The sequence below is a fragment of the Peromyscus maniculatus genome, chromosome 10 (genome assembly GCF_049852395.1).
Source record: "Peromyscus maniculatus bairdii isolate BWxNUB_F1_BW_parent chromosome 10, HU_Pman_BW_mat_3.1, whole genome shotgun sequence".
Classification (NCBI taxonomy): Eukaryota; Metazoa; Chordata; class Mammalia; order Rodentia; family Cricetidae; genus Peromyscus; species Peromyscus maniculatus.
In genome coordinates, this window is record NC_134861.1 from 33,432,305 (window position 1) to 33,458,159 (window position 25,855).

The window sequence follows — 25,855 nt, forward strand, 5'->3', positions numbered from 1 at the left end:
TTCTTGATCCAAATTTGAAGTAAACTTTATTAAATACTGACCAGGACTATGGACACTGGTCAGGTCCATATCCAATAATTCCAGTGTTTACATGGGCAAAGCCTATAAGGCTCCATACTTCCTGACTTTGTCCAATCGGGTGCAAGCATACATTCTGACATACTTCCTGCCTAAGTACGTCTCAAGTACATGTCGAGATCAAACACATCTTGTGCAGTTGGGGCAGCCAACATTGTTTATGGAAGTGAAAACATATGGCTTGTTATCTTACATCAACAACAGCCCCCAGCATTCCAGGAAGTTACCTATTCTTGGACAAGTGGGGACTTACAGGTTAGAGGCATTTTTTTTTGTTTTATAGATCTCTTAAGCACAGTTATTAAAACTTAAAACATAACTTAAGCTCTCACACTATCCCCAAAAGTTTTTGTTTGGATTGAGAAGACCAAAAATCAGAGAACTTGACCTATTGAAGGTTACCTTAACTGTCATCCTTTGTTACTTAACTGGTTTATATAAAAGCATTCTTTATTATGTAATATCTACTTCTGTGACCAACTTGTTGTTGTCTTTTTAAATGACTATTTTATTATTTTATGCATATAGTTTTTTTTGCCTGCAGGTATATTTGGATACCACATGTGTGCCTGCTGCCTGAGGAGGCTGGAAGAGGGTGTTGGATCCCCTGGGACTGGAGTTGTAGACAGCTGTGAGCCTCCTTGTAGTTTCTAGGAATCAACCTTTTTCCTCCACAAGAGCAGCCAGTGCTCTTAACTGCTGAGCCAACTCTCCAGCCTCTTTTGTGTTTTAAAAATTAACCAAGATGTGGTAGTACATGCCCTTAATCCCAGCATTCAGGAGTCAGAGGCATAGCTCTTGTGAGTTTGAGGACAGCCAGAGTTCCATAGTGAACCTGGTCTCAAACAAACAGACAGACAGACAAATCCCCAAACAAACCACCACCACCATCAAAATAAAATTATCAGCCAGGTGGTGGTGGTGCACACCTTTAATCCCAGCACTCGGGAGGCAGAGGCAGGCAGATCTCTGATTTCGAGACCAGCCTGGTCTACAGAGCGAGATCCAAGACAGGCACCAAAACTATACAGAGAAACCCTGTCTTGAACGCCCCCCCCCCAAAGAAAAATTTTCTAAATCTGTCATCTGTTATCCATCCATCCATCCATCTATCTCACCGTTTATTTGAGGAAGTCTAAACTTTTTTAGATACATACATAAGAAGTAGGTATTTTCTCATTGAACCTGGAGGTTGCTGATTGAGCTTGACTGAATGGCCAGCGAGCACAGAGATCTTCCTGTCTTTGCCTTCCTGTGCTGGAATTACATGTTTGTACTATAGCACCCAGCTTGTATGTGGGTCCTGGGAATTTAATTTATATCCTCATGCTTTCATGGCAAGTACTTTATTGGCTGAGCCACCTCCTTAGCCCCTTTACATTTTTTTATTCTCTGCCTTGTTCATACTTACCACTGAACTGTATTCTCTGTCCTACTTTTTTTTGGGGCGGGGGGGATCGTGGTTATTTCTGTTTTTTGAGACAAGGTCTCTATGTATTCCTAGCTAACCTGGCACTTACTGTAGATCTGGCTGGCTTTGAATTGCCTGGCTATTCCTTTTGATTGCTGGGATTAAAGGAGTGCACCACTATGCCCAGCCTCTAGCCCTATTTTTTAAAGTGATACATAGAACAAAAAATTTTATGAGTTCTATTTGGTGTTTCAAAGCATGTGTATATTATGTAGTATTTAAATATGAATAAACATGCTTATTTCTTGTGTGTGTGCTCATGTGAGAGAAAAGCATTCAGAATCTTTTGAAGATTTTTTTTTACTTATATGGAAGTATGTGTGTCTGTGTGAGTGGATGTCACATGTGCACAGATGCCAGTGAGTCTAGAAGAGGGTTTCAGATCCCCTGGAGCCGGCGTTTCAAGTAATTGTTAGCTGGCTGACTTGTGTGTGTTGGGGGGGGGGGGCGGCTGGTAACTGCATATGAGTGCCAGTGCCCACAGAGGCCAGAAGAAAGCATTGAGTCTCCTGGCGCTGGAGTTACAGGTGGTTGTTTGCTGCCTGATGTAGATACTGGGAACTAAACTTAGGTCCTCTGTAATAGCAGTGTGCTCTTAAACCCTATCTAATCTAGCCTCTTCACTTAATTTTTGAGGTAGAGTCTCTCACTGAATTTGGAGCTTATTGATTAGGCTAGGCTGTCTGGCCAGTGAGCTTCAGGGATCATGCTGTGAGGACAGGGAGACATCAGTGCTGGGATTCCAAACTTGGTCGTCATGCTTGTATAGCAGACACTTTCACTGTCTGAGCCATGTCCCCAGTGCCAACATGTCTTATTCTGAGCTGAATATGAGTGACTGAGGCCCAGGAATATGGATTTAAGTTGTACCCAGTAACATGTTTCAACATGCAAGTGGTTTCATGTTAAGATTAACGATTCTATGAGGTTGATGGACAGAGTAAACATTGTGATTGTAGAGTATTGGGATGTTGCAGGTGAAGAACTGTGTATGAGAGGGTGAGTATTCCATGGTTCATGCATGGCAACAGAAAACTTTGTGGCTTTGGTTTTCTCTTTCCACCTCTTCGTGTGTTCCCAGGATTGACCTTAGGTTACCAGGCTTATGTGGCAAGTGCTTTTGCCCACTGAACCATCTCACTGAAAACCTTTTTAAAATGTTACTTTGGAGACTTAATTTAGAGCAACTCCTTCAATACATAAATAATGGAATGATTACATATCTACCTGCATTTATTGTTTTATAAAATTCAAAGTATAATCATAATTCCATTGAATTCCCCTAAAGATTAGGCCAGCTAAATGTTTATCCATGTTTCATAGTTATTGAACCTGAGCTACAGAGAGTTTAAGTAGCTTGCTTAAAGTGTAATCCAAATTATAACCTGCAAAGCCAGGATTGTAGCCTGACTCTTCTAATTCCAAATCCAAATATTACCTTCCTGAAATTGTGTTTTTGTTTGTTTTGTTTTGTTTTTAATTAAATTCTTTAACCAAGTCACTGTCCAAGCAGAATTTTCTACAATGCTCTACCTAGTTAGTGTAAGGCAGGCACATCACATGCTGACGCTGTCTGGTTGCCAAGGGTACTCCACTTGGGCCACTCTGACCAAGCTCCTTTCCCTTCTTACATTCTGCTAACAGGACAGTAACTCAAGGTACAGAGTGAATGGCACAGTGCTAGGTTGAGTCTGTGGACTGCACACCTAGTCCCATGTCAGAAGTTTCGTTTCCTTGTGATAGAATGTGAATTTATTTATTTATTTATTTGTTTGTTTGCTTTCGAGTCAGGGTTTCTCTGTGTAGTTTTGGTGCCTGTCCTGGAACTCACTCTGTAGACCAGGCTGGCCTCAAACTCACAGAGATCCACCTGGCTCTGCCTCCCAAGTGCTGGGATTAAAGGCATGTGCCACAACTGCCCAGCTAGAATGTGTGTTTATGCAAATCATACTTGTGGTTTGCATTTAAGAGGTGAGAATTAAGCTCTGTTTCCTTGGTGGAATGAATCTCTACATAAATTATTATTGTTTCCCTTCCTAGTCTTGGGAATTGAACCCAGGACCTCATACATGCTAGTTCAGTGTTCTACCAATGGAACTAAATTTTTGTTGCTATTATTGTTTGGGAAATTTAGCTCTTTCTTCTTGTCATTAATTCATTTATTCATCCACCCATTTGTATCTGTATGGACTCAGGGATATTAATTTTGTACTTTGGGTTATAGCCTTATACATTATTATTATCTTAAATAGTTTTGGCTAGATAGGCCTGAATGTCTTTTTGACATTTTTTCTGAGTACATTTTTTACTTTGTGACCCTATAAATATGCTACAGGTTCCTTTTGTATATTCTTAGATCCAACCATGGAACCAGCCTTTTTTTATTTTATTTTATTTTATTTTATTTTATTTTATTTTATTTTATTTTATTTTATTTTATTTTATTTTATTTTATTTTACAATACCATTCAGTTCTACATATCAGCCACGGGTTCCCCTATTCTCCCCCCTCCCACTCCCTCCCCTTACCCCCAGCCTACCCCCCATTCCCACCTCCTCCAGGGCAAATCCTCCCCTGAGGACTGCGATCAACCTGGTAGACTCAGTCCAGGCAGGTCCAGTCCCTTCCTCCCAGACTGAGCCAAGTGTCCCTGCATAAGCTCCAGGTTTCAAACAGCCAATTCATGTAATGAGCACAGGACTTGGTCCCACTGCCTAGTTGCCTCCCAAACTGATCAAGCCAATCAACTGTCTCACCTATTCAGAGGGCCTGATCCAGCTGGCGGCCCCTCAGCCTTTGGAACCAGCCATTTTTATGAGAACTCATTTCTTTTGTTGGAGAATGATATTTAAAACTAAGATCTAGGTACTGGTGTGTGATTGCTTTTAAACCTTTTCAGTAGAAAGAACTAGAAAATATTTATAATCATTTTGTAGAAATGTAATGTAGAAAAGGATGTATAATCCATGTGTGTATGTGTGTATACATTATAGTTATTTCTATATCTATATTAAGTTAGTACTCTTAAATGGTTTTGTACTCATGTCTACACTATAATCTACAATTACATTCTAGATTCATTCTGGCTTACCCTGTTACTTATATGTACCCTCTCTCTTTAGCAGATCTGTAGTACATTATTTGTTTGTTGTAGTCTGTACATAAAATAGTTTTAGAATTGTTCCTCTCTGTCTTGTAAAAAAAATCCAATCCATTATCAAGTACAGTACAATGTTTATATATAGTTATGGGGGAGTCATATGTTTGTAGTCAAAACAATATTTTCAGAAATTTTGTTGGGTATCATTTTGTCTCTTCCTCCTTAGAGAGTTTATGATGTATTCTGGAATACAATTAGTTTCTTCTGTCACAGTCTATATTCTGTTTTTTGGTTTAAAAAAAAGGCCTTCATCAATATGGCTTTGTGAGTAAATGTGCTTGCTGTCAAATCTGATGACCTGTTTGAGTTCTACATGCATTCTATGGTACATGAATGTATGTAGATGTAACAGTCTTATTAAATAAGAAACACAGAGCCAAATGCAGAGTTAAAAGCCCAAGAGGTCAGAGCAGTAGCTAAGAGCTGAGACTTAAAACCGCCTTCTTACCCTTCCTGCCACTGCCATCCTTCCCCTGAGAAAGAGGCCTACTTCCTGTGTATCTGTCTTTCTATTGACTTTCTGTTCTGCCTTCTTATTGGTTGTAAATCCAACCACATGACCTCCTAGTGGTTGCCTGTCTTTACAGACCTCTAGGTCTCTGTGATTGGTATTGAGATTAAAGGCGTGTGTTTCCATGCTGGATGTATCCTTGAACACACAGAGATCTGCTTGTCATGTGATCTGGATTAAAGGTGTGCGCCACCACTGCCCGGCTTCTGCTATGGCTTGCTATTAGCTCTGACCCCCAGGCAACTTTATTTATTAACATACAAATAAAATCACATTTCAGTGGTATTGTGTTCCCCAAAATATTGTGCACTCTAATAAACTTATCTGGGGTCGGAGAACAGAACAGCCACAATATTAAACATAGAGGTTAAGCAGTGGTAGCACACGGCTTTAATCCTATCACTTGGGAGGCAGAGATCCATCTGGATCTCTGTGAGTTTAAAGCCACACTGGAAACAGCCAGGCATGGTGAGTCATGCCTTTAATCCCATGAAGTGAGCCTTTAATCCCAGGAAGTGATGGCAGAAAGGTATATAAGGCGTGAAAACCAGGAACTGACTGGTTAAGTTTTCAAGAAGCAGTTCAGCTGAGATCCATTTAGATAAGGACACAGAGGCTTCAAGTTTGAGGAAACAGGATCGCCTGAGAAGTTAGCCAGGTGAGGTTAGCTGTGGCCTGTTCTGTCTCTCTGATCTTCCAGCTTTCACCACAATAACTGGCATCAGGTTTGATTTTATTAAAAAGACCTCCTAACAACTTGTGCTACAAATATACACATGTGTGCATGCATGCATGCAAATGAATAAATGAATGTTATAATGTAAGGTATTTAAATGGATAGATTAAGAATACTACTGACCGGTCTTGTGTGTCAATTTGACACAAGCTAGAGTCATCTGAGAGGAAGGAGCCTCAGTTGAGGAAATGCCTCCAGAAGATCCAGCTCAAAGGCATTTTCTCAATTAGTGATCAGTCGGGGAGGGCCCAGCCCATGGTGGGAAATGCCATCCCTCAGCTTGTGGTCCTGGGTTCTATAAGAAAGCAGGGTGAGGGGCTGGAGAGATGGCTCAGAGGTTAAGAGCACTGGTTACTCTTCCAGAGGTCCTGAGTTCAAGTCTCAGCAACCACATGATGGCTCACAACCATCTGTAATGAGATCTGGTGCCCTCTTCTGGCCTGCAGGTAGACATGCAGACAGCACACTGTACACATAATAAAAATTAAAAGCAAAACAAAAAAAAAAAAAAAAAAAAAAAAAAAAAAAAAGAAAGCAGGGTGAGCAAGCCACATGAAGCAAGCCAGTAAGCAGCACCCCTCCGTGGCCTTGGCATCAGCTCCCTGCCTCCAGGATCCTACCCTGTTTGAGTTCCTATCCTGACTTCCTTCAGTGATGAACAGCAATGTGGAAATGTAAGGCAAATAAATCCTTTCTTTTCCAACGTGCTTTTTTGTCATGGTGTTTTGTTGCAGCAATGGAAACCCTAGCTAAGACCAGTTGGTACCAGCAGTAGGGATTGCTTTGACAGGCAGATCGTGCTTTTGTTCGAAGGAATATTGACTTTGGGACTGTGGACTAAAACACAGTTGAATGCTTTAAATGCTGCTTAATGGGCCATACTAGTAGGAGCATGGTAGACAGTGGTGCTGAGTGTGATTTGATGAACTGTGCGGGCCTAGCTCAAGAGGTTACAGAGGAGAAGAATTTTGGTATGTGGCCTGGAGATCATTCTTGTGATATTTTGGTGAAGAATGTGGCTGCCTTTTGTCCTTATCTGAAGAGTCTACCTGAGACAAAAGTGAAGCATTTTAGATTATAGACTTTGTCATTCATGCGGTTATTAGTGGAAAATCTTTTGAAGATTTAAAATGAGAAGGAATGAGCTGAGCAAGGAGAATAACAGATTAAGAAATGGAATAAAAGGTGTGGTGAGCTCAGGGCAAGATCCCACCCAGCTAAGTCACCAGCTTGTGGAAAGAAACTAAAGAAAAGCTTAGAGCTCAGTTTTGGTGGTGCACATCTTTAATCCCAGCACTTGAAAAGCAGATCTCTGATTTTGAGACCACTCTGGTATACAGAGCAAGTTCCAGAATATCCAAGCTTAGGCAGTGAAGGTAACTATTGAAAATACAAAGTTGGTGAAGATATATTTGAATCAGGGGGCCATGTTCCAGCCCCAGTAAGCAGCAGAACTTGGCAGCTTTGGCCATGTGGTTCTGGAGTTAAGGTGAAAGGGTTAAACTCTTCCACTTTCAAAACTGAATTTAGGTTCCAGTTCTCTGAGAAGGACAAACAGGTATCTTTTCCAACAAAGGGCTATTATCTCAAGGCCCTTATATCTGTCAGGGTCAAGGGAGAGTACAAATAAACACAGAGGACAAACCCAGCAGCCCCTTCTGAGTCACATTCAAGCTTGTGCAGATGTGTCCAAAAATTATGACTAAACCTCAGCCAATTAAAAATATGCTAAACAAGCCAGGCGGTGGTGGCACACGCCTTCAATCTCAGCACTCTGGAGGCAGAGGCCAGCCTGGTCTACAGAGTGAGTTCCAGGACAGGCTCCAAAGCTGTCTCAAAAAAAAAAAAACAACAAACAAACAAACAAAAACAAAAAAAAACAAAAAAAAAACCAAAAAAACAAAACAAACAAAACAAAACAAAAAACCCAAACAAAGTAAGCAATTAGGTAGCTAACCCTGAAACTCCCCTTGGCTGTGCTTAAAATGAGCTTTTACGTCCCTTTAGGAGTCATCGCTATTTTGTACAGGTTTGTGACCCCACATGTATGTGGTATAACAAATGTTCTTTGTTCTTGCATATTATTTGAGTCTGGGGTCTTCTTCAGCGTTTCCTCCGATCCTACATATGGTGTGTTGGAGGCAGAGGTATCAGGACAGCATCAGTCTTTGGCTACCAGGCCCATAAGGAGAGAATTTTTCTTGTGGAGGAGGAACATGGGGAAGACTGACTTTATTTTGTCAATGTCTTCTTTGTCTATAGTTTGGGCTGAGTCTTGGCAGCAGGTGTTGCGTTGGGGCATCTTGCCCAGTGGTCATTGTTATCAGCAATTCAGATGGCGTTGTCATTTTGTTGTTCCATATCTTCTTTGGAGACTGTGAATCATTATTAGGAGCTGGGAGTCTCTTGTCTGTTATAGTAAGCTTTTTATTAAATAGTTTAAATGCCATATTCATCAGATGTTTGATAGATTTGAGGATTGTTACTTGTTAAATATATCTGAGCTAAACAAACTTAGGCTTAATCTTGAAAATATATCTAAGTTTGGTAACGGCAACCAGGGCATCATCTTACTTTGTAGATATATTAGTCAAAAGGACCTCTCAGGTTTTGTTTTGCTCTTATTTTTTTAAGTATATCTTTAGACATTATAGGAGCAGTTAGACTACAGTTTATTTATAGACTATAGATGTGATGCTGACAATCTTTAAGAAATATGTTTGGACTTTTTTATGAAATTCTGAATAGCTAAGAGTTCAGTCCTATTATTTTATAGAAGGCCAATCATATAGAGAGCCCTGTAACCCAGAGGGCTGTAATATGATGATTTATTATTAATCTGTATTTTAATTATATATTATATTTTTAAATAAGTTTGACATGGGACCTCAATTTTCTTCCCTCTTTTAAAGAGCATGATCCCATTTTTAACATAAACATTTTGCACTGAAGAATCATCAGCTTTTTAAATAAAGAAAACCAACCAGTGTTAAGTTAATATGGTCAAAAATTTAACATATTTCCTCTGGCCTTTTACAATTTTTTTATGTATTCTTAGGTCAGGCTTTTTATCTCTGTTCCTCTGATTTAGCCAGACATTTTTATTTTGGACATCCTTTTCTCTCTCTCTCTCTCTCTCTTTTTATTTTAGATAACATTAAACCTTTTACCAAAGTCCTTTTTGTAGTTTCTTTTTAATAATTTAGAATATTGCATAGGTACAATATCTTAAACAAGAGTAGAAATATATACATATATATGTATATATATATATATATATATATACACACACACAAAATTACCTTAAATTGTATCAATATATAAAAATCTGTACCAATGTGAAACATGATTAGTTTTTCTTTACCATTACCAATAATAATTTGTAACCAATTTCCCTGAATGATGAGTATTTATAACCCATTGAATCCAAATGACCAAAACCCATATATTTTCCCCCCATGGAAACAAAAGCATAATTTTTCCAAACATAATATATTTTATTTTTATTTTAAAGTCAAGACTTGAAAATATATAGGCTGTTTTAATTGTGCAGTTTCTTAGCCAGTGTCAGGACAGGAAAGGGTTAAGGTGGGAGAGTCACCAGCTGTAAATTATATGAACACAGTGAAGAACTTGGCTCAGGAAGGGAGGGGGAGCAAGTGGTGGCTGCCCAGGCTGTCAGTATTCCTGTAAAAAAAAAAAAAAATCGTTAGTTTCCCCCACCACACAATTAATTCCAGACTCTCCCTTTAATGCACCAAATGTTTAAAAGTCCTCCAAATGTGTTCAAACAAGGTCCAGGAGGATGGAGCTCATTGCCTGCCCCATGATAGTATTTTTCAAGAACATAAAAGAGGATGAACAGGAGCCGGGCGGTGGTGGCGCAGGCCTTTAATCCCAGCACTCGGGAGGCAGAGCCAGGCGGATCTCTTGTGAGTTCGAGGCCAGCCTGGGCTACCAAGTGAGCTCTAGGAAAGGCGCAAAACTACACAGAGAAACCCTGTCTCGAAAACCCAAAAAAAAAAAAAAAAAAAGAGGATGAACAGAACATAAACATACACATACAAAAACAAACAAATCCACCAGTGTTTGAAAAAGATGGCAGCCTGTCCTGTTCCCAGGCACCTATAAACTACCTGTGGCTACCACAACCAGATTCGTATTGGAGTCCCCTAATTCCAACAAATTGGAACTCACAGGTTCTACCAGAAGGGAGCACTGAGTGTCCTAAGACTTCGAGACCAGGAGGAAGTTAATGGAGTGTCCTCCCTTCCTCAGTTGTTCTCTAGTTTGTGTCTGGTCACAAACCAGGGCAAAGACAAAACAGACAGAGCAAAGACACATAAAGACACAGTCCCAAACTCACTGATCTGCGGAGAACAGAAGTGTTTTAGAACACTCCATTAATGAGTTTGGGGGGTGAAAGGTAAACAGCACTGGTTATTGCATGGAAAGGTCACCTCACGATAGAACCCAACAATACTTTTTGGAGCTTTATCAGGAGGGAAAAGGGGTGGGGGGAAGGGGACCAGGCCTGGTGAGAGAGAAAGATGGGGGAGGGAGCAGAGCAGAGCAGAGAGAGAGCATGGGTGTCTGCATCTGGCCATTTAAGTCGGGTATGTAATTGCCCACGCCCGCTGATAACGTAAGACGCAAGAACCCACGCTGAGCATGTGCCAGAGTGAGGGCAGGATCCTAACATTCCAGACTTTTTGTTTATTATATAAAAAGTGAGTGAATAGGAATAGGGATGTCGTTTCTCCTGGAAAAACTGCTTCTAGCTGACTTAGTGGGCCAAATGATTGGCTCTTAGGGGCGTTTAGGGAAGGGGGCCTTCTGAGGTAGACAGGCATTCTGGGATGATGGGCTGTCCTGCTGCCATCCTAACAGGGGGCCCTAGTGTTCCCGGCAAATTCACCATATGTCGGGTTCGAGAAAACGTTGAAGGAAGACCCCAGACTCAAATAGTATGCAAGAACAAAGAGCATTTATTATACCACATGCATGTGAGGTCACAAATCTGTACAAAATGGCGATGACCCTTAGAGGGACGTGCAAGCTCCTTTTAAGCACAGCCAAGGGGAGTTTCAGGGTCAGCTACCTAACTATTTAGCATATTTTCAATTGGCTGCAGTTTAGTCTTATCATTTTGGGACACATTTGCATGCACATTTGTCCTCAAGATACTGTGAAGCTGACTTAGACCTTCTGTGTTTGTTTCTCTCTCTCCCTTGACCCTGGATATAAAGGCCTTGTAGGTAAATGTCCCTTTGTTGGAAAGGCTATTTAAAAGCAGCGGACTGTGTCCTTGGTGGGTTGGAGCCAAGAGGCACCACAGAAAAATCCCTCACTCCATGCAGACAGCGCTTATGTGGAGGATTTTATTAAGGGAAGGGAAGAAGGGATGTAGAGTACACCCCTGGAGATAAGAGAAGAAGAGAGGAAGAGAGAAAAGAGATGGGAACAGGGTAAGAGAGGAGGTGCAGACTCCCCTTGTGGGGAGAGAGAGAGAGAGAGAGAGAGAGAGAGAGAGAGAGAGAGAGAGAGAGAGAGAGAGAGAGAGAGGTGGGCGTGGCCACCTCTCTCAAACCTGCTATGCAAATGGGGCTACAAAGGATGATGTTGTCAGGATCCTGAGTGGGCCAAGGTACTGCTTACTTATTGGCAAGTTTCCTAAGACCGGGTAATGCTTAAATGCTGGCAACACCTGTTTGTTCTTCTCAGCGAACTGGGCTCTAAATAAAGTTTTGCAAGTGAGAGAGTTTAACCCTTTCAAAGGATAGAAGAAAGGGGCTATGGAATTTGCCTCTGTAACTAAGGGAAGTTATTTGAACTGTGGGGGAAATCACTCGAGGTTTCAGAGAAGAATTTTAGTATGTTGCCTAGAGATCATTCTTGTGATATTTTGGTGAAGAAAGTGGCTGCCTTTTGCCACTCAGAAGAGTCGGCCTAAGGCTAAAGTGAAGAGTTTTGGATTAATTCTGTTGGCAGAGGAAATCTCAAAACAGCATAAAAAAGGAACAAACTGCACAGGGTAAATTAGAAAATGTAAGATTTAAGGAGAAAAGGGACACCAGAAAGTGCAATAAAGCTAAATCCTGTGTTCAAGCACATAAACAGGTTAAGAAATGGAATAAAAGGAGTGATGACCTAAGGGCAAGATCCCACCCAGCTAAGTTTCCAACTAGTGAAAAAGAACTAAAGAAAAGCTCAGAGGCCGGGCGGTGGTGGCGCACGCCTTTAATCCCAGCACTCAGGAGGCAGAGGCAGGCGGATCACTGACTACCAAGTGAGTTCCAGGAAAAGGTGCAAAGCTACACAGAGAAACCCTGTCTCGAAAAACCAAAAATAAAAAATAAATAAATAAAAATAAAAATAAAAAAAAGAAAAGAAAAGAAAAGCTCCGAGGCAGGTGTAGTGGTCCACACCTTTAATTCCAGCACTTGGAAGGCAGAAACTGGTAGATCTCTGAGTTTGAGGCTAGCCTGGTGTCGAGATCCAGTTTCAGTACAACCAAGCTTAGGCAGTGAAGGACAGAAAGCTGATGAAGATGTAATTGTACGTGGGGTGGGGGACATCTCAGCCCCAGTAAGCAGCAGAACTTGGTAGCTTCGGCCACAGGTTTCTGGATTTAAGGATAGAGGAAAGGGGTTATGGAATTTATCCCTGAGACTAAGGAAAGCCACTGAGGCCAGGCATGTGTCAGGGGTGTTCCTGAATGGAGGCTTAGAGATACTGTTTTGTGAAGCTATGAAGGTGAAGCCTGGATTGCCTTGGAGACTCCAAGATGTTGGAGATGCAAGGACCATAGGATGGATACCTGCTGAGGAGAGCTGCTAACAGGGAGTGGAACCAGTCCAAGAAAAAGAAGTGTGTTGTAGTCAACAAAGCTGAGTTGAGTTGGAGATCTGAAGAGTGCTTTGACATCAAACAGGGAGCTATAGAGTTTGGAGTTTGCCCAGATTGTTTTTGGTTTTGCTTTGGTCCAGTATTTCCTCACTGTCTTCTCTTTCCTCTGTTTTAGAGTAGTAATTTTATATTCTGTGCCGTTTTATTTTGGAAGTATGTGATCTGCTTTTTGGTTTTTATTTTATAGGGGATTACAGTTAAGAGATTTCATGAATCTCCGAAGAGACTTTGAACTTTAGACTTTTAAATATGTTTGTGATTGTGTTATATGAGACTATAGGGACTTTTGAAGTTGGACTGGTTGCATTTTTGCATTATGGTGTGGCTACAAGCCTTTGGGGGCTAAGGAGTGGAATGTGGTGGTTTGAAAGAAGATGGCACTCAATGAGAGTGCCACTCTTAGGAGGTGTGGCTTTGTTGGAATAGGTATGGCCTTGTTGGAAGAAGTGTGTCCTTGTAGGGGCAGGCTATGATGTCTCCTATGCTCTGGATACCACTCAGTCTCAGAGACCATTTGCTGTTGCCTGCAAGATGTAAGACTCTCAGCTCTAGCTCCAACACTATGTCTGCACTTTGCCTTGATGATAATGGACTGAACCTCTGAACTGTATGCAAGTCACCCCAATGAACTGTTTTTCTTTATAAGAGTTGTTGTGGTCATGATGTTTCTTCACAGCAATAGAAACCCTAATACAAGTATTTATCTTCCTTCTCTCCAGTATTGGAAAACATCCCGAGAGCTACCCTGGCCTAGGTATCCTGTATCCTGTTGTTAGGTGTCCTGTTTCTGAGTCTCTTGGTGCTTCTCTTGGCACTTTTTTATCCATTGGAAGTTCCTTCCTCTCTGAAGTACTACCACATTTTCCTTTGCCTGTCTTTAAGGCATGGTTTTTATTGCACAAGCCTAAGCTCCTCGCATATTTGTCTTGTTATATTTTGTTTTTAAAAAAATTTTTTTTGGTTATTTTTACCAGTCCTTACCTATTCTAAGCAACCCGAGTCATATTACCAAGTTTAAAACCAACAAGTAGTTCTAGCAGCATTTTATTGAAATTATACTAAATTTCCTAATTATTTGGGTAAGAATTGTTATCTGTGTAATCTTTTTTTTATAAGTAAATTTATTTTACAACATCATTTAGTTCAACATAATAGCCACAGATTCCCCTGTTTTTCCCACTCTCCTCCCCCCCTCCCCCCACCCCACCCCCCATTCCCACCTCCTCCAGATCAAGGTCTCCCCCGAGGACCGGGATCGACCTGGTAGACTCAGTCCAGCCAGGTCCAGTCCCCCCCTCCCAGACCGAGCCAAGCGTCCCTGCATAGGTCACAGGATTCAAACAGCCAACTCATGCAACTAGCCCGGGACCCGGCACCAACACACAGCTGCCTCCCAAACAGATCAAGCCAAATGACTGTCTCACCCGTTCAGGGGGCCTGATCCAGTTGGGGGCCCCTCAGCCTTTGGTTCATAGATCCTGTGCTTCCATTCATTTGGTTATTTGTCCCTGTGCTTTATCGAACCTTGGCTTCAACAATTCTCGCTCATATAAACCCTCTTCTTTCTCACTAATTAGACTCCCAGTGCTCCACCAGGGGCCCAGCCGTGGATGTCTGCATCCAGATTCCTCAGACCTTCCTTGGATGGGGTTTATGGCACAACTAACAGGGTGTCTGGCCATCCCATCACCAGAGTAGGTCAGTTCCTGCCATCTCTCGACCATTGCCAGCAGTCTTTTGTGGGGGTATCTTTGTGGATCTCCATGGGCCTCCCTAGCTCTCTGCTTCCTCCCCTTCTCATATGGTCTTCATTTACCATGGTCTCCTATTCCTTGTTCTCCCTCTCTTTTCTTGATCCAGCTAGGATCTCCCACTCTCTTTCCCTCGACCGTTGCCCTTCATTGTTCCCACTCATGACCAGGCTGTTCATGTAGATCTCATCCATTTCTCCGTGTCTTTTTTGGGGTCTCGTTTTCCAGGTAGCCTCAGTGGTGATGTGAGTAGCAGTCCAGTCATCCTTGTTCCACATCTAGCATCTTCCTATGAGTGATTACATACCATATTTGTCTTTCTGAGTCTGGGTCACCTCACTCAGGATGATTTTTTCTAGATCGATCCATTTGTCTGCAAACCGTATGATGTCATTGTTTTTCTCTGCTGAGTAGTATTCCATTGTGTATATGTGCCACAATTTATTTATGCATTCTTCAGTTGAAGGGCATCTAGGTTGTTTCCAGGTTCTGGCTATTACAAACAATGCTGATATGAACATAGCTGAGCAAGTGCTCTTGTGGTATGATTGAGCATTTCTTGGGTATATGCCCAAAAGTGGTATAGCTGGATCTTGGGGGAGATTGATTCCCAATTTTTTAAGAAAGCGCCATATTGATTTCCAAAGTGGTTGTACAAGCTTGCATTCCCAATAGCAGTGGAGGAGAGTTCCCCTAGTTCCACATCCTCTCCAGCATAAAGTGTCTTCAGTGTTTTTGATCTTAGCCACTCTGACAGGCATAAGGTGGTATCTCAGAGTTGTTTTGATTTGCATTTCCCTGATGATTAGGGATGTTGAGCAATTCCTTAAATGTCTTTCAGCCATTTGGGTTTCCTCTGTTGAGAATTCTCTGTTTAGTTCTAAAGCCCATTTCTCAATTGGACTGTTGGTCGTTTTGATGTCTAATTTCTTGAGTTCCTTATATATTCTGGATATCAGTCCTCTGTCACCTGTGGGGTTGGTGAAGATCTTTTCCCATTCTGTAGGCTGTCGCTTTGCCTTGTTGACTGTATCCTTTGCTCTACAAAAGCTTCTCAGTTTCAAGAGGTCCCATTGATTGATTGTTTGTCTCAGTGCCTTCGCTACTGGTGTTATACTTAGGAAGTGATCTCCTATGCCAATGCGTTCAAAACTACTTCCTACTTTCTCTTCTAGCAGGTTCAGAGTAGCTGGATTTATGTTGAGGTCTTTGATCCACTTGGACTTAAGTTTTGTGCACGGAGACAGATATGGATCTATTTGCAGCCTTCTACACGTTGATATCCAGTTATGCCAGCACCATTTGTTGAAGATGCTTTCTTTTTTCCATTGTACACTTTTGGCTTCTTTGTCAAAAATTATATGTCCATAAGTGTATGGGTTAATGTCAGGGTCTTCAATTCGATTCCATTGGTCCACATGTCGGTTTTTATGCCAATACCAAGCTGTTTTTATTACTGTAGCTCTGTAGTAGAGCTTGAAGTCAGGAATTGTGATGCCTCCAGAAGTTGTTTTATTGTACAGGTTTCTTTTAGCTATCCTGGGTTTTTTGTTTTTCCATATGAAGTTGAGTATTATTCTTTCCAGGTCTGTGAAGAATTGTGTTGGTATTTTGATGGGGATTGCATTGAATCTGTAGATTGCTTTTGGTAAGATTGCCATTTTTACTATGTTAACCCTGCCTATCCATGAGCATGGGAGATCTTTCCATTTTCTGACATCTTCTTCAATTTCTTTTTTCAGGGACTTAAAGTTCTTGTCATATAGGTCCTTCACTTGCTTGGTTAGTGTTACCCCAAGGTATTTTATGTCATTTTTGGCTATTGTAAAGGGTGATGTATCTCTAATTGTCTTCTCAGCTTCTTTGTCCATTGTATATAGGAGGGCTACTGATTTTTTTGAGTTGATCTTGTATCCTGCTATGTTGCTGAAGGTGTTTATAAGCTTTATCAATTCCTGGGTGGAATCTTTGGGGTCACTCAAGTATACTATCATGTCATCTGCAAATAGGGAAAGCTTGACTTCTTCCTTTCCAATTTGTATCCCCTTAATCTCCTTATGTTGTCTTATTGCTCTGGCTAGAACTTCAAGTACTATATTGAATAAGTATGGGGAGAGTGGACAGCCTTGCCTCGTTCCTGATTTTAGTGGAATTGCTTTGAGTTTCTCTCCATTTAATTTGATATTGGCTGTTGGTTTGCTATATATTGCCTTTATTATGTTTAGGTATGTTCCCCGTATTCCTGATCGCTCCAAGACTTTTATCATGAAGGGATGTTGGATTTTGTCAAATGCCTTTTCTGCATCTAGTGAGATGATCATGTGGTTTTTTTCTTTGAGTTTGTTTATATGGTGTATTACGTTGATGGACTTTCGTATGTTGAACCACCCTTGCATCCCTGGGATGAAGCCTACTTGATCATGGTGGATAATTGTTCTGATGTGTTCTTGGAGTCTGTTTGCCAATATTTTATTGAGTATTTTTGCATCAATGTTCATGAGGGAGATCGGTCTGTAGTTCTCTTTCTTTGTTGTATCCTTGTTTAGTTTAGGAATCAGGGTAATTGTAGCCTCATAGAAGGAGTTTGGTAATGTTCCTTCTGTTTCTATTATGTGGAACAATTTAGAGAGTATTGGAATTAACTCTTCTTTGAAGATCTGGTAGAATTCTGCGCTGAAACCATCTGGTCCTGGGCTTTTTTTGGTTGGGAGACTTTTAATGACTGTTTCTATTTCCTTAGGGGTTATTGGGCTATTTAAATAGTTTATCTGGTCTTGATTTAACTTAGGTATGTGGTACTTATCCAGAAAAATGTCCATTTCTTTTAGGTTTTCCAGTTTTGTGGAATAGAGGTTTTCGAAATATGACCTTATAATTCTCTGGATTTCCTCAATGTCTGTTGTTATGTCCCCCTTTTCATTTCTGATTTTGTTGATTTGGATTCTCTCTCTCTGTCTTTTGGTTAGTTTGGATAAGGGCTTGTCTATCTTGTTGATTTTTTTCAAAGAACCAACTCTTTGTTTCATTAATTTTTTGTATTATTCTCTTAGTTTCTAATTTATTAATTTCACCTCTCACTTTGATAATTTCCTGGCGTCTATTCTTCCTGGGAGACTTTGCTTCTTCTTGTTCTAGAGCTTTCAGGTGTGCTGTTAAGTCACTAGTGTGAGATTTCTCCAACTTCTTTATGTGGGCATTTAGTGCTATGAATTTCCCTCTTAGCACTGCTTTCATAGTGTCCCATAAGTTTGGGTATGTGGTGTCTTCATTTTCATTGATCTCTAGGAAGTCTTTAATTTCTTTCTTTATTTCTTCCTTAACCCATTGGTGATTCAGTTGAGCATTATTCAGTTTCCATGAGATTGTAGGTTTTCTGTAGTTTTTGTTGTTGTTGAAATCTAACTTTAAACCATGGTGGTCTGATAGAACACAGGAGGTTATTCTAATTGTTTTGTATCTGTTGAGATTTGCTTTGTGGCCAAGTATGTGGTCGATTTTAGAGAAAGTTCCATGGGGTGCTGAGAAGAATGTATATTCTTTCTTGTTAGGATGGAATGTTCTGTAGATATCTGTTAGGTCCAATTGGGTCATGACATCAGTTAAGTCCTTTATTTCTCTGTTAAGTTTCGATTTGGGAGATCTGTCCAGTGGAGAAAGTGGGGTGTTGAGATCTCCCACTATTAATGTGTGGGGTTTTATATGTGGTTTAAGCTTTAGTAATGTTTCTTTTACATATGTGGGTGCCCTTGTGTTTGGGGCATAAATGTTCAGAATTGAAACTTCATCTTGGTCGATCTTTCCTGTGATGAGTATGTAATGTCCTTCTTTATCTCTTTTGATTGATTTTAGTTTGAAGTCTATTTTGTTGGATATCAGGATGGCTACCCCTGCTTGTTTCTTAAGACCATTTGATTGGAAAGTCTTTTCCCAGCCTTTTATTCTTAGGTAGTGTCTGTCTTTGAATTTGAGATGTGTTTCTTGTATGCAGCAGAAAGTTGGGTTCTGCTTTCGTATCCATTCTGTAAGTCTATGTCTTTTTATAGGTGAATTAAGTCCGTTGATATTAAGGGATATTAATGACCAGTGATTGTTCATCCCTGTTATTTTTGGTGGTAGTGTGTGTGTACTTCCCTTCTTTGGGGTTTACTGTTGTGGCTTTATCTATTGCCTGTGTTTTCGAGTGTGTATCTGACTTCCTTCGGTTGGAATTTTCCTTCTAGTGCTTTCTGTAGGGCTGGGTTTGTGGATAGGTATTGTTTAAATCTGGCTTTGTCTTCGAATGTCTTGTTCCTTCCGTCTATGATGATTGAAAGTTTTGGTAGGTATATTAGTCTGGGCTGACATCCATGGTCTCTTAGTGTCTGCATTACATCTGACCAGGTCCTTCTGGCTTTCAAAGTCTCCATTGAGAATTCGGGTGTTATTCTGATGGGCTTACTTTTATAGGTCACTTGGCCTTTTTCCTTGGCTGCTCTTAATATTCTTTCTTTATTCTGTACATTTAGTTGTTTAATTATTATGTGTCGAGGGGACTTTTTTTTGGGGTCTAGTCTGTTTGGTATTCTATAGGCTTCTTGTATCTTCATAGGCATTTCCTTCTTTAAGTTGGGAAAGTTTTCTTCTATAATTTTGTTGAATATATTTTCTGTGCCTTTGAGTTGGTATTCTTCACCTTCTTCTATCCCTATAATTCGTAGGTTTGGTCCTTTCATGGTGTCCCAGATTTCTTGGACATTTTGGTTCATGACTTTGTTGGCTTTAGTGTTTCCTTCGACTGATGAAACTATTTCTTCTACTGTATCTTCAATGCCAGAGATCCTCTCTTCCACCTCTTGCATTCTGTTGGTTATACTTGCATCCGAAGTTCCTGATCTTTTACTCAGGTTTTCTATTTCCAGCATTCTCTCTGTTTGTGTCTTCTTTATTTTTTCAATTTCCCTTTTCAGTTCTTGGACTGTTTCCTTTGTTTGTTTCATTGCTTTTTCATGATTTTCTTTCAGTGCTTTATTGTTTTCTTCCAGGACTTTATTGTTTTCTTCTAATTTGTTTGCCCTTTCCTCTAGTTGTTTACAGCGTTCTTCCAATTTTCTTGTCTTTTCCTCTACACCTTCTTCATGAAGTTACTCATAAGGCTACTTTCTTCTGCTTCTTCCAATTTTTGGTGTTCAGGTCTAGATTTTGGAGGCGGGCTAGGTTCTGGTGATGCTGTATTGCTCTTCATTTTGTTGTATGTACTTCTGCCTTGACGTCTGCCCATCTCCTTGTGGTTCCTTCTTGGTCTTATCAGTGTACTTGTTTCAGAAAGAGCTGACAGATTCAGGAAGACTCTCTCTCTTGTCCAAAAGGGAGTTCTCTTGTCCAACTCTCTGGTCCAGAAGGGAAGTCTGGGGCAGGCTCTGGTCCAGAATGGCAGTTGGGGACAGGCTGGGAGCTGGGGGCCGGTCTCTAAGTCTCAGGAAGTGGCTGGGGTCTCGGGCAGATGGGCGTGGGGGCAGGGTGCGGAGATTGCAGGGGCTGCCGGGGGGGGGGGGCTTGGAAAAGGGGATCCCTCCCGGTGGGGCTAGAAGGGGAGCTGCCCGGTGGCCAGAACCTGGTGCCAAGTAGGGCAGGTCTTCCCGGAGTGGTTGGTGCCCAGGGATGGGGTCCGGGTTGGACCCAGGTACTCACCTCTGGTCCAGAAGGGAAGTCGGGGGCAGGCTGGGAGCTGGGGGCCGGTCTCTAAGTCTCAGGAAGTGGCTGGGGTCTCGGGCAGATGGGCGTGGGGGCAGGGCGCGGAGATTGCAGGGGCTGCCGGGGGGCTTGGAAAAGGGGATCCCTCCCGGTGGAATTAGAAGGGGAGCTGCCCGGTGGCCAGAACCTGGTGCCAAGTTGGGCAGGTCTTCCCGGAGTGGCTGGTGCCCAGGGATGGGGTCCGGGTTGGACCCGGGTACTCACCTCTGGACCAGAAGGGAAGTCGCTGTTATCTGTGTAATCTTAAAATTTTACATTGAGGAACTCTACCATTATCAATTATGTACAGTCTTTGTAGTTTCTCATGTCATTTATATACATAAATCTATAAGGTTATTACCTGAAGTACTGATGAATCTCTCTGTTAATTGACCAGATTAAGGATCTAATTCTAATCACCTCTGGAACACTGTGATAAGGCACTTTTAAAGTGAGTGACTGTATACTTATTTGTTGTGTATCCTGTGATGTGTGAGGGTACTTTTGTGAGTACTTACAACTGTGTTTTGGATATTCAGGCTTAGACTGCCTGTTCCATCAGTGAGTTACAATTATAAGAATTACTTAAAATAGATGACTAGTTTTGTCAGGAGAGTTAGTTTCAATTCTATTAATTCAAGAACATGGTTTTAGAAGTCCTTTGTTTTGCTTATTCCTCCTTTCAGAAGTGCCTTTATCATTTGCTTTTTAATCTTTTGTGCTTAGAATTATTTTGTATATAGAAGCAGAGGTAAGAAGAACCTCTTGGAGTTATTCTGTGCTTTTAAAAATACTTTACTATAGCCGGGCGGTGGTGGCGCACGCCTTTAATCCCAGCACTTGGGAGGCAGAGCCAGGCGGATCTCTGTGAGTTCGAGGCCAGCCTGGGCTACCAAGTTAGTCCCAGGAAAGGCGCAAAGCTACACAGAGAAACCCTGTCTCGAAAAAACCAAAAAAAAAAAAAAAAAAATACTTTACTATAAACATTATTTACATAATTTAAGTGTTACCAGAAGCCTCAGTTTTTCATCAGAATTTTTACCTTAACTCTGAAATTTCTTGTGAATTGTATTGTTTGGTTTCTTTGAACTCTTTTTTTTTTTTAAAGATATTTATTTATTATGTATACAGTGTTCTGTCTGCACACCAGAAGAGGGCACTAGATTTCATAGATGGTTGTGAGCCACCATGTGGTTGCTGGGAATTGAACTCATGACCTCCGGAAGAACAGCCAGTGCTCTTAACCTCTGAGCCATCTCTCCAGCTCCCTTCTTTGAACTCTTTTTCTTTCTTTTATAAGTTCAGTTTTCATTAACTATTAAACTATGGTATTAAGGTAGTAAAGGACTTAAGGGGGTCCCTGCAGTGTCATACAGGGAGGCGAACCACATGTAGTGATAAGAATGAAAACCTAGGGTTGGGGATTTAGCTCAGAGGTAGAGCACTTGCCTAGCAAGCACAAGGCCCTGAGTTCAATCTTCAGCTCAAACAAACAAACAAACAAACAAAACGAATGAAAACCTGATGCAGGTTGACTTTGTCAACCTGCATCAGATTTTGGGGAGTCTAAATAACAGGAAGTTTATTCCCAATATATTTAAGTTCGGTACAATTTGATAAAAAAAAAAAGTTTCTTGGTACAATACATTTTTGTTGTACAAGGAAGCATAATTATATTTAAACTTGATTCAGGTTACATGTCATTTCTTCACGGAAATGGATTCTAGAAATAGACTACCTGTACTAGCTTAAGGACCTAGGGTTCTGGTTTGTTCTTGGTCATACAGATAGTGTAGAGGTCATTTGGGCTACTAGCTACCTCTGGTCCTGGTTGTGGGAACTTGGGGGAGCCTTTGGCTATAAGGGTCATTTAGATTACTAGCCACTTCTGGTCTTGGTTGTAAGAGCTTGATATGGCCTGGCCCAACAGATAATATAGATCTCGAGGGTGTTTATCACTCCCAATTCTCAGCTTTCTGGACGGAAAACAGGTTTTTCATCCTTCCTGTTGAAAAGACAATCCTGTGTGTTTAACATTTCTGGTTTCTCTGGAGATCTGTATATACAAGAACCTTCATGCTATCCTCCCAACAAGGACTTTTTAAGTGATGGGAAGACAGCTGGTAAAGTGTTTGCATGAGTCCCAGCACTGAGGTAAAAGTTATGGGCACGGTAGGATTTCAGAGGGAGAGGCAGAAGACTCTGTGGGATTCCTGGGCAGCCTGTCTAGCCTAACTGTGGCGCTCCTTTTTCAGAGGAGGTGGATGGTAGTCCTGAGGACAAAATGAGGACATCCTCTGGCCTCTGAAAGATATTCCATGTGCACATTTACTTCCCTTTCCACATATGTGCACACGTGCACATGCATAAAGAATGAAAAGAAGTATTCAGAATTACCTTGATATTAGTTGGATATAAGGAAGTAATGCTAGAGATTTTCCTCATAGAAATTTGGAAATAGGTGGGTGGTGGCACGCGCCTTTAATCCCAGCACTCGGGAGGCAGAGGCAGGTAGATCTCTGTGAGTTCAAGGCCAGCCTGGGCTACAGAGTGAGTTCCAGGAAAGGTGCAAAGCTATACAGAGAAACCCTGTCTTGAAAAAAAAAAAAAAAAAAAAAAAAGAAATTTGGAAATGAGTTTGGAAATAAAATCAGGTTTATTAATATTTCGGTAGGGCTTGCCTAAGTAAATATTTGGTGCTGCATCTGCCTCAAATCTTGCTTTTCAACCCTTGTTACAAGTTGGAGTAGGAAAACCTGAAGTGAGTTGTCAGAACATGGTTCAAGAATGGGGTTGTGTGAGGAGAATTCAGAATGCTTGTGAGACAACTCCAAAAAAAAAAAAAAAAAAAAAGACGAGTCCTGTGATGTCAGTTTCTTCAGAACATAAAATTGTTCTTGCAGTGTATTTTAATGCTCCTCTCAGCTGTAGCAGATAGGACTGAGTTTACTTCAGATTATTCATTACAAATGGCTATTGCCCTTAGGAAAAATATGTTTTTGCCATGTTTGGTTTGTCCTTGTGATTTTACACTTTATTCATGTAACTCTTCTTAACCCTCAGAGTATAAGTTGTGTGATGCTTTGAATAAAGTTGGCTGTTGCATAAGACTTTAGTTTGCGTCATTTTTCAGCTCCATTCTGTTAGTCTCACTGCCTCTAGAGTGGTGACAGTGTATGAGCATAGTTTCTCTGGCAAGAGTACCAAAAGACTATTCACAGTGGAGCTGTCCTCACAGAGCTGTTCCTTGGTAACACTTGAGTATTTAGTAGTTTAGTATTTCATTCAATTCCTCATATAGTTTTTGTTTTTCACACTCAGTAAGTAGAACTGATAACCTTCCGGCTAACGTGTTTCCCTTCTTCCACAGATTCATCTGAAAACTACATTAAGACAAAGACTTTTGAGGGCTTCTGTGCATTACATCTTGCTGTGAGTCAAGGACACTGGAAAATCACACAGATTCTTTTGGAAGCTGGAGCAGATCCTAATGCAACCACTTTAGAGGAAACCACACCATTGTTTTTAGGTGATGTATGCTATTTTTGATACAGATGTACATTTAAAAATACTTTTCTTTGTGAAACTGTTACAGAATTTTTTTTGCAAGTATTATACCCCTTTCCTTTGATTCTGAAACTGAAAAGCTATTTTTAAAGATTTCACATTTGTTTTTCTACTCTTGGGTGGTGGTAGTATATAACTTGAAAATGTTATATTTAAAGCTGCAAAACCCATTGTGAATTGAAGCTGCCCTGTTGTCCAGGGCAGTGCTAAAGACCAGTAGTGCTTGACTTGGAGCAATCATTGCAAGGTTATCTGCTAAAATCTTGTTTCTTTTTGTTTTGTTTGTTTGTTTTGATTTTTTTTTCGAGACAGGGTTTCTCTGTGTTGTTTTGGTGCCTGTCCTAGATCTCTCTCTGTAGACCAGGCTGGCCTCGAACTCACAGAGATCTGCCTGACTCTGCCTCCCAAATGCTGGGATTAAAGGTGTGCGCCACCACTGCCCGATCTTGTTTCTTTCTTTCTTTTTTTTTTTTTTTTTAGTATTAAAGATTAAGGTTCTATGGAGGAAATAATCATTTTTTGCTTGTGGATCATGAGTCAGACTTCTTCATTGTGGAACTTTTAATTCCTTAAGGATCACAGCCAAATCCTAAGTTGTATATTGCTAATAACAACTTTTTAAATTTTTATTCCCTATTTCTTTTTGGTTCTGTTGGTTTTTTAGTGACATTTTTGATTGACTGCTTGACTCCAATTGATTGAGACATGAGGAAATTCAGAGGATGTTGTTGAAGTAGAATTAGTATATCTAGACTGTAGCTTTGGTTCTACCACATATAACTTGTATTTTTTATTGCATGCTTGTTGCTTCATTTATAAAATGAGAGTATTGTATCTGTCTAGATTTTGTGATTCACATGAGACTAAAATGAAATATCTTTGGAAGTAGTTTTTTGTTTGTGAATGCATAAATATTTATTTTATGTGTCAGGGTTGGGGAGTTAGCTCAGTGGTAGAGCACTTGCCTAGCAAGCGCAAGGCCCTGGGTTCGGTTCTCAGCTCCGGAAAAAAAAATAATAAAAATTTTATGTGTCATAAAATTCAACTTTGAGGTAGGTAGGTAGGTAGGTGTGCGTGTGTGTGTGTGTGTGTGTGTGTGTGTGTGTATGTGTTCCCAACATGTGAGAACCTGTGTGCATAGATAGAGGAAGACATTAGTTTCCTGCTCTGTCACCTTCTAAATTATTCCCTTGTCACCTATTTGTCTTACTGAACCTTAATCCTTCTGTTTCTGTCCCTATAGCCCTGAGGTTATAGGTTCAAGGCCATGTCTAGGGTTTCATGTAGGTGCTGGGAATTTGAACTCAGGGCCTGATGCTTGTATAACAAGCACTCTTAGCTGCTAAGTCATCTCCTCAGCCCCAATTTCTAAGAATTTGATAGTCAGTGAGGCTACAAAATCATTCCATCACCCACAAATTCCATCTTCCTACTTTGTTTTGTTTTCAGGATCTTCCTATGTAGTTCATGCTGTGGCCTTGAACTGGAGGGGATCTTCCTTACTCTGCCTCCCAATTTTTAGGATAAAGGCATGTGGCTACCATACTAGGCTTTGTGCCAATTTTAATTTTTCATCCCTAACCCCTGACAGCTATTGATCTGTTCACATTCCCCTATTTCACATTTCACAGAATGTCATAAATATATGAAACAATGTACTATGTAACCTTTGAGATGACTTTAAAAAAAACAAACAAACAGTATAATGTTTTTAGAATTCATCTGTATTGTTACATGTATTGATGGTCTGTTCCTTTTTATTGATGGATAGTACTGTATTCCATTATATGGATGTACTATTGTTTACCCATTTGAATTGTTGTCAGTGTTTGGTGAATATATATATCTGGTATGAATATTTGCATTCAGTTTTATGTGATTATGTTTTCATATTTCTAGATGTGCTTAAGTATATGCTTACCTCTACAGAACAATTTGGAAATTTTATAAGCTGCTCTACCA

At 40.6% G+C, this 25,855-nt stretch overlaps 1 protein-coding gene across 22 annotated transcripts in view; it reads left to right on the forward strand.

Annotated features, from left to right (window-relative positions):
- The window catches only part of Asb3 (ankyrin repeat and SOCS box containing 3), a 169,249-nt gene that overhangs the window by 27,139 nt on the left and 116,255 nt on the right, over positions 1–25,855 (forward strand). For 13 of the 22 annotated variants that reach the window (XM_076546176.1, XM_076546184.1, XM_076546173.1 and 10 more), the window contains one exon: positions 23,697–23,855. In XM_076546176.1, coding sequence (XP_076402291.1) covers positions 23,697–23,855 — 159 coding nt within the window. Of the gene's footprint in view, positions 1–622; positions 710–23,696; positions 23,856–25,855 lie in introns of all 22 variants that reach the window. The other 9 variants (XM_076546165.1, XM_076546167.1, XM_076546169.1 and 6 more) reach the window with 1 other exon arrangement.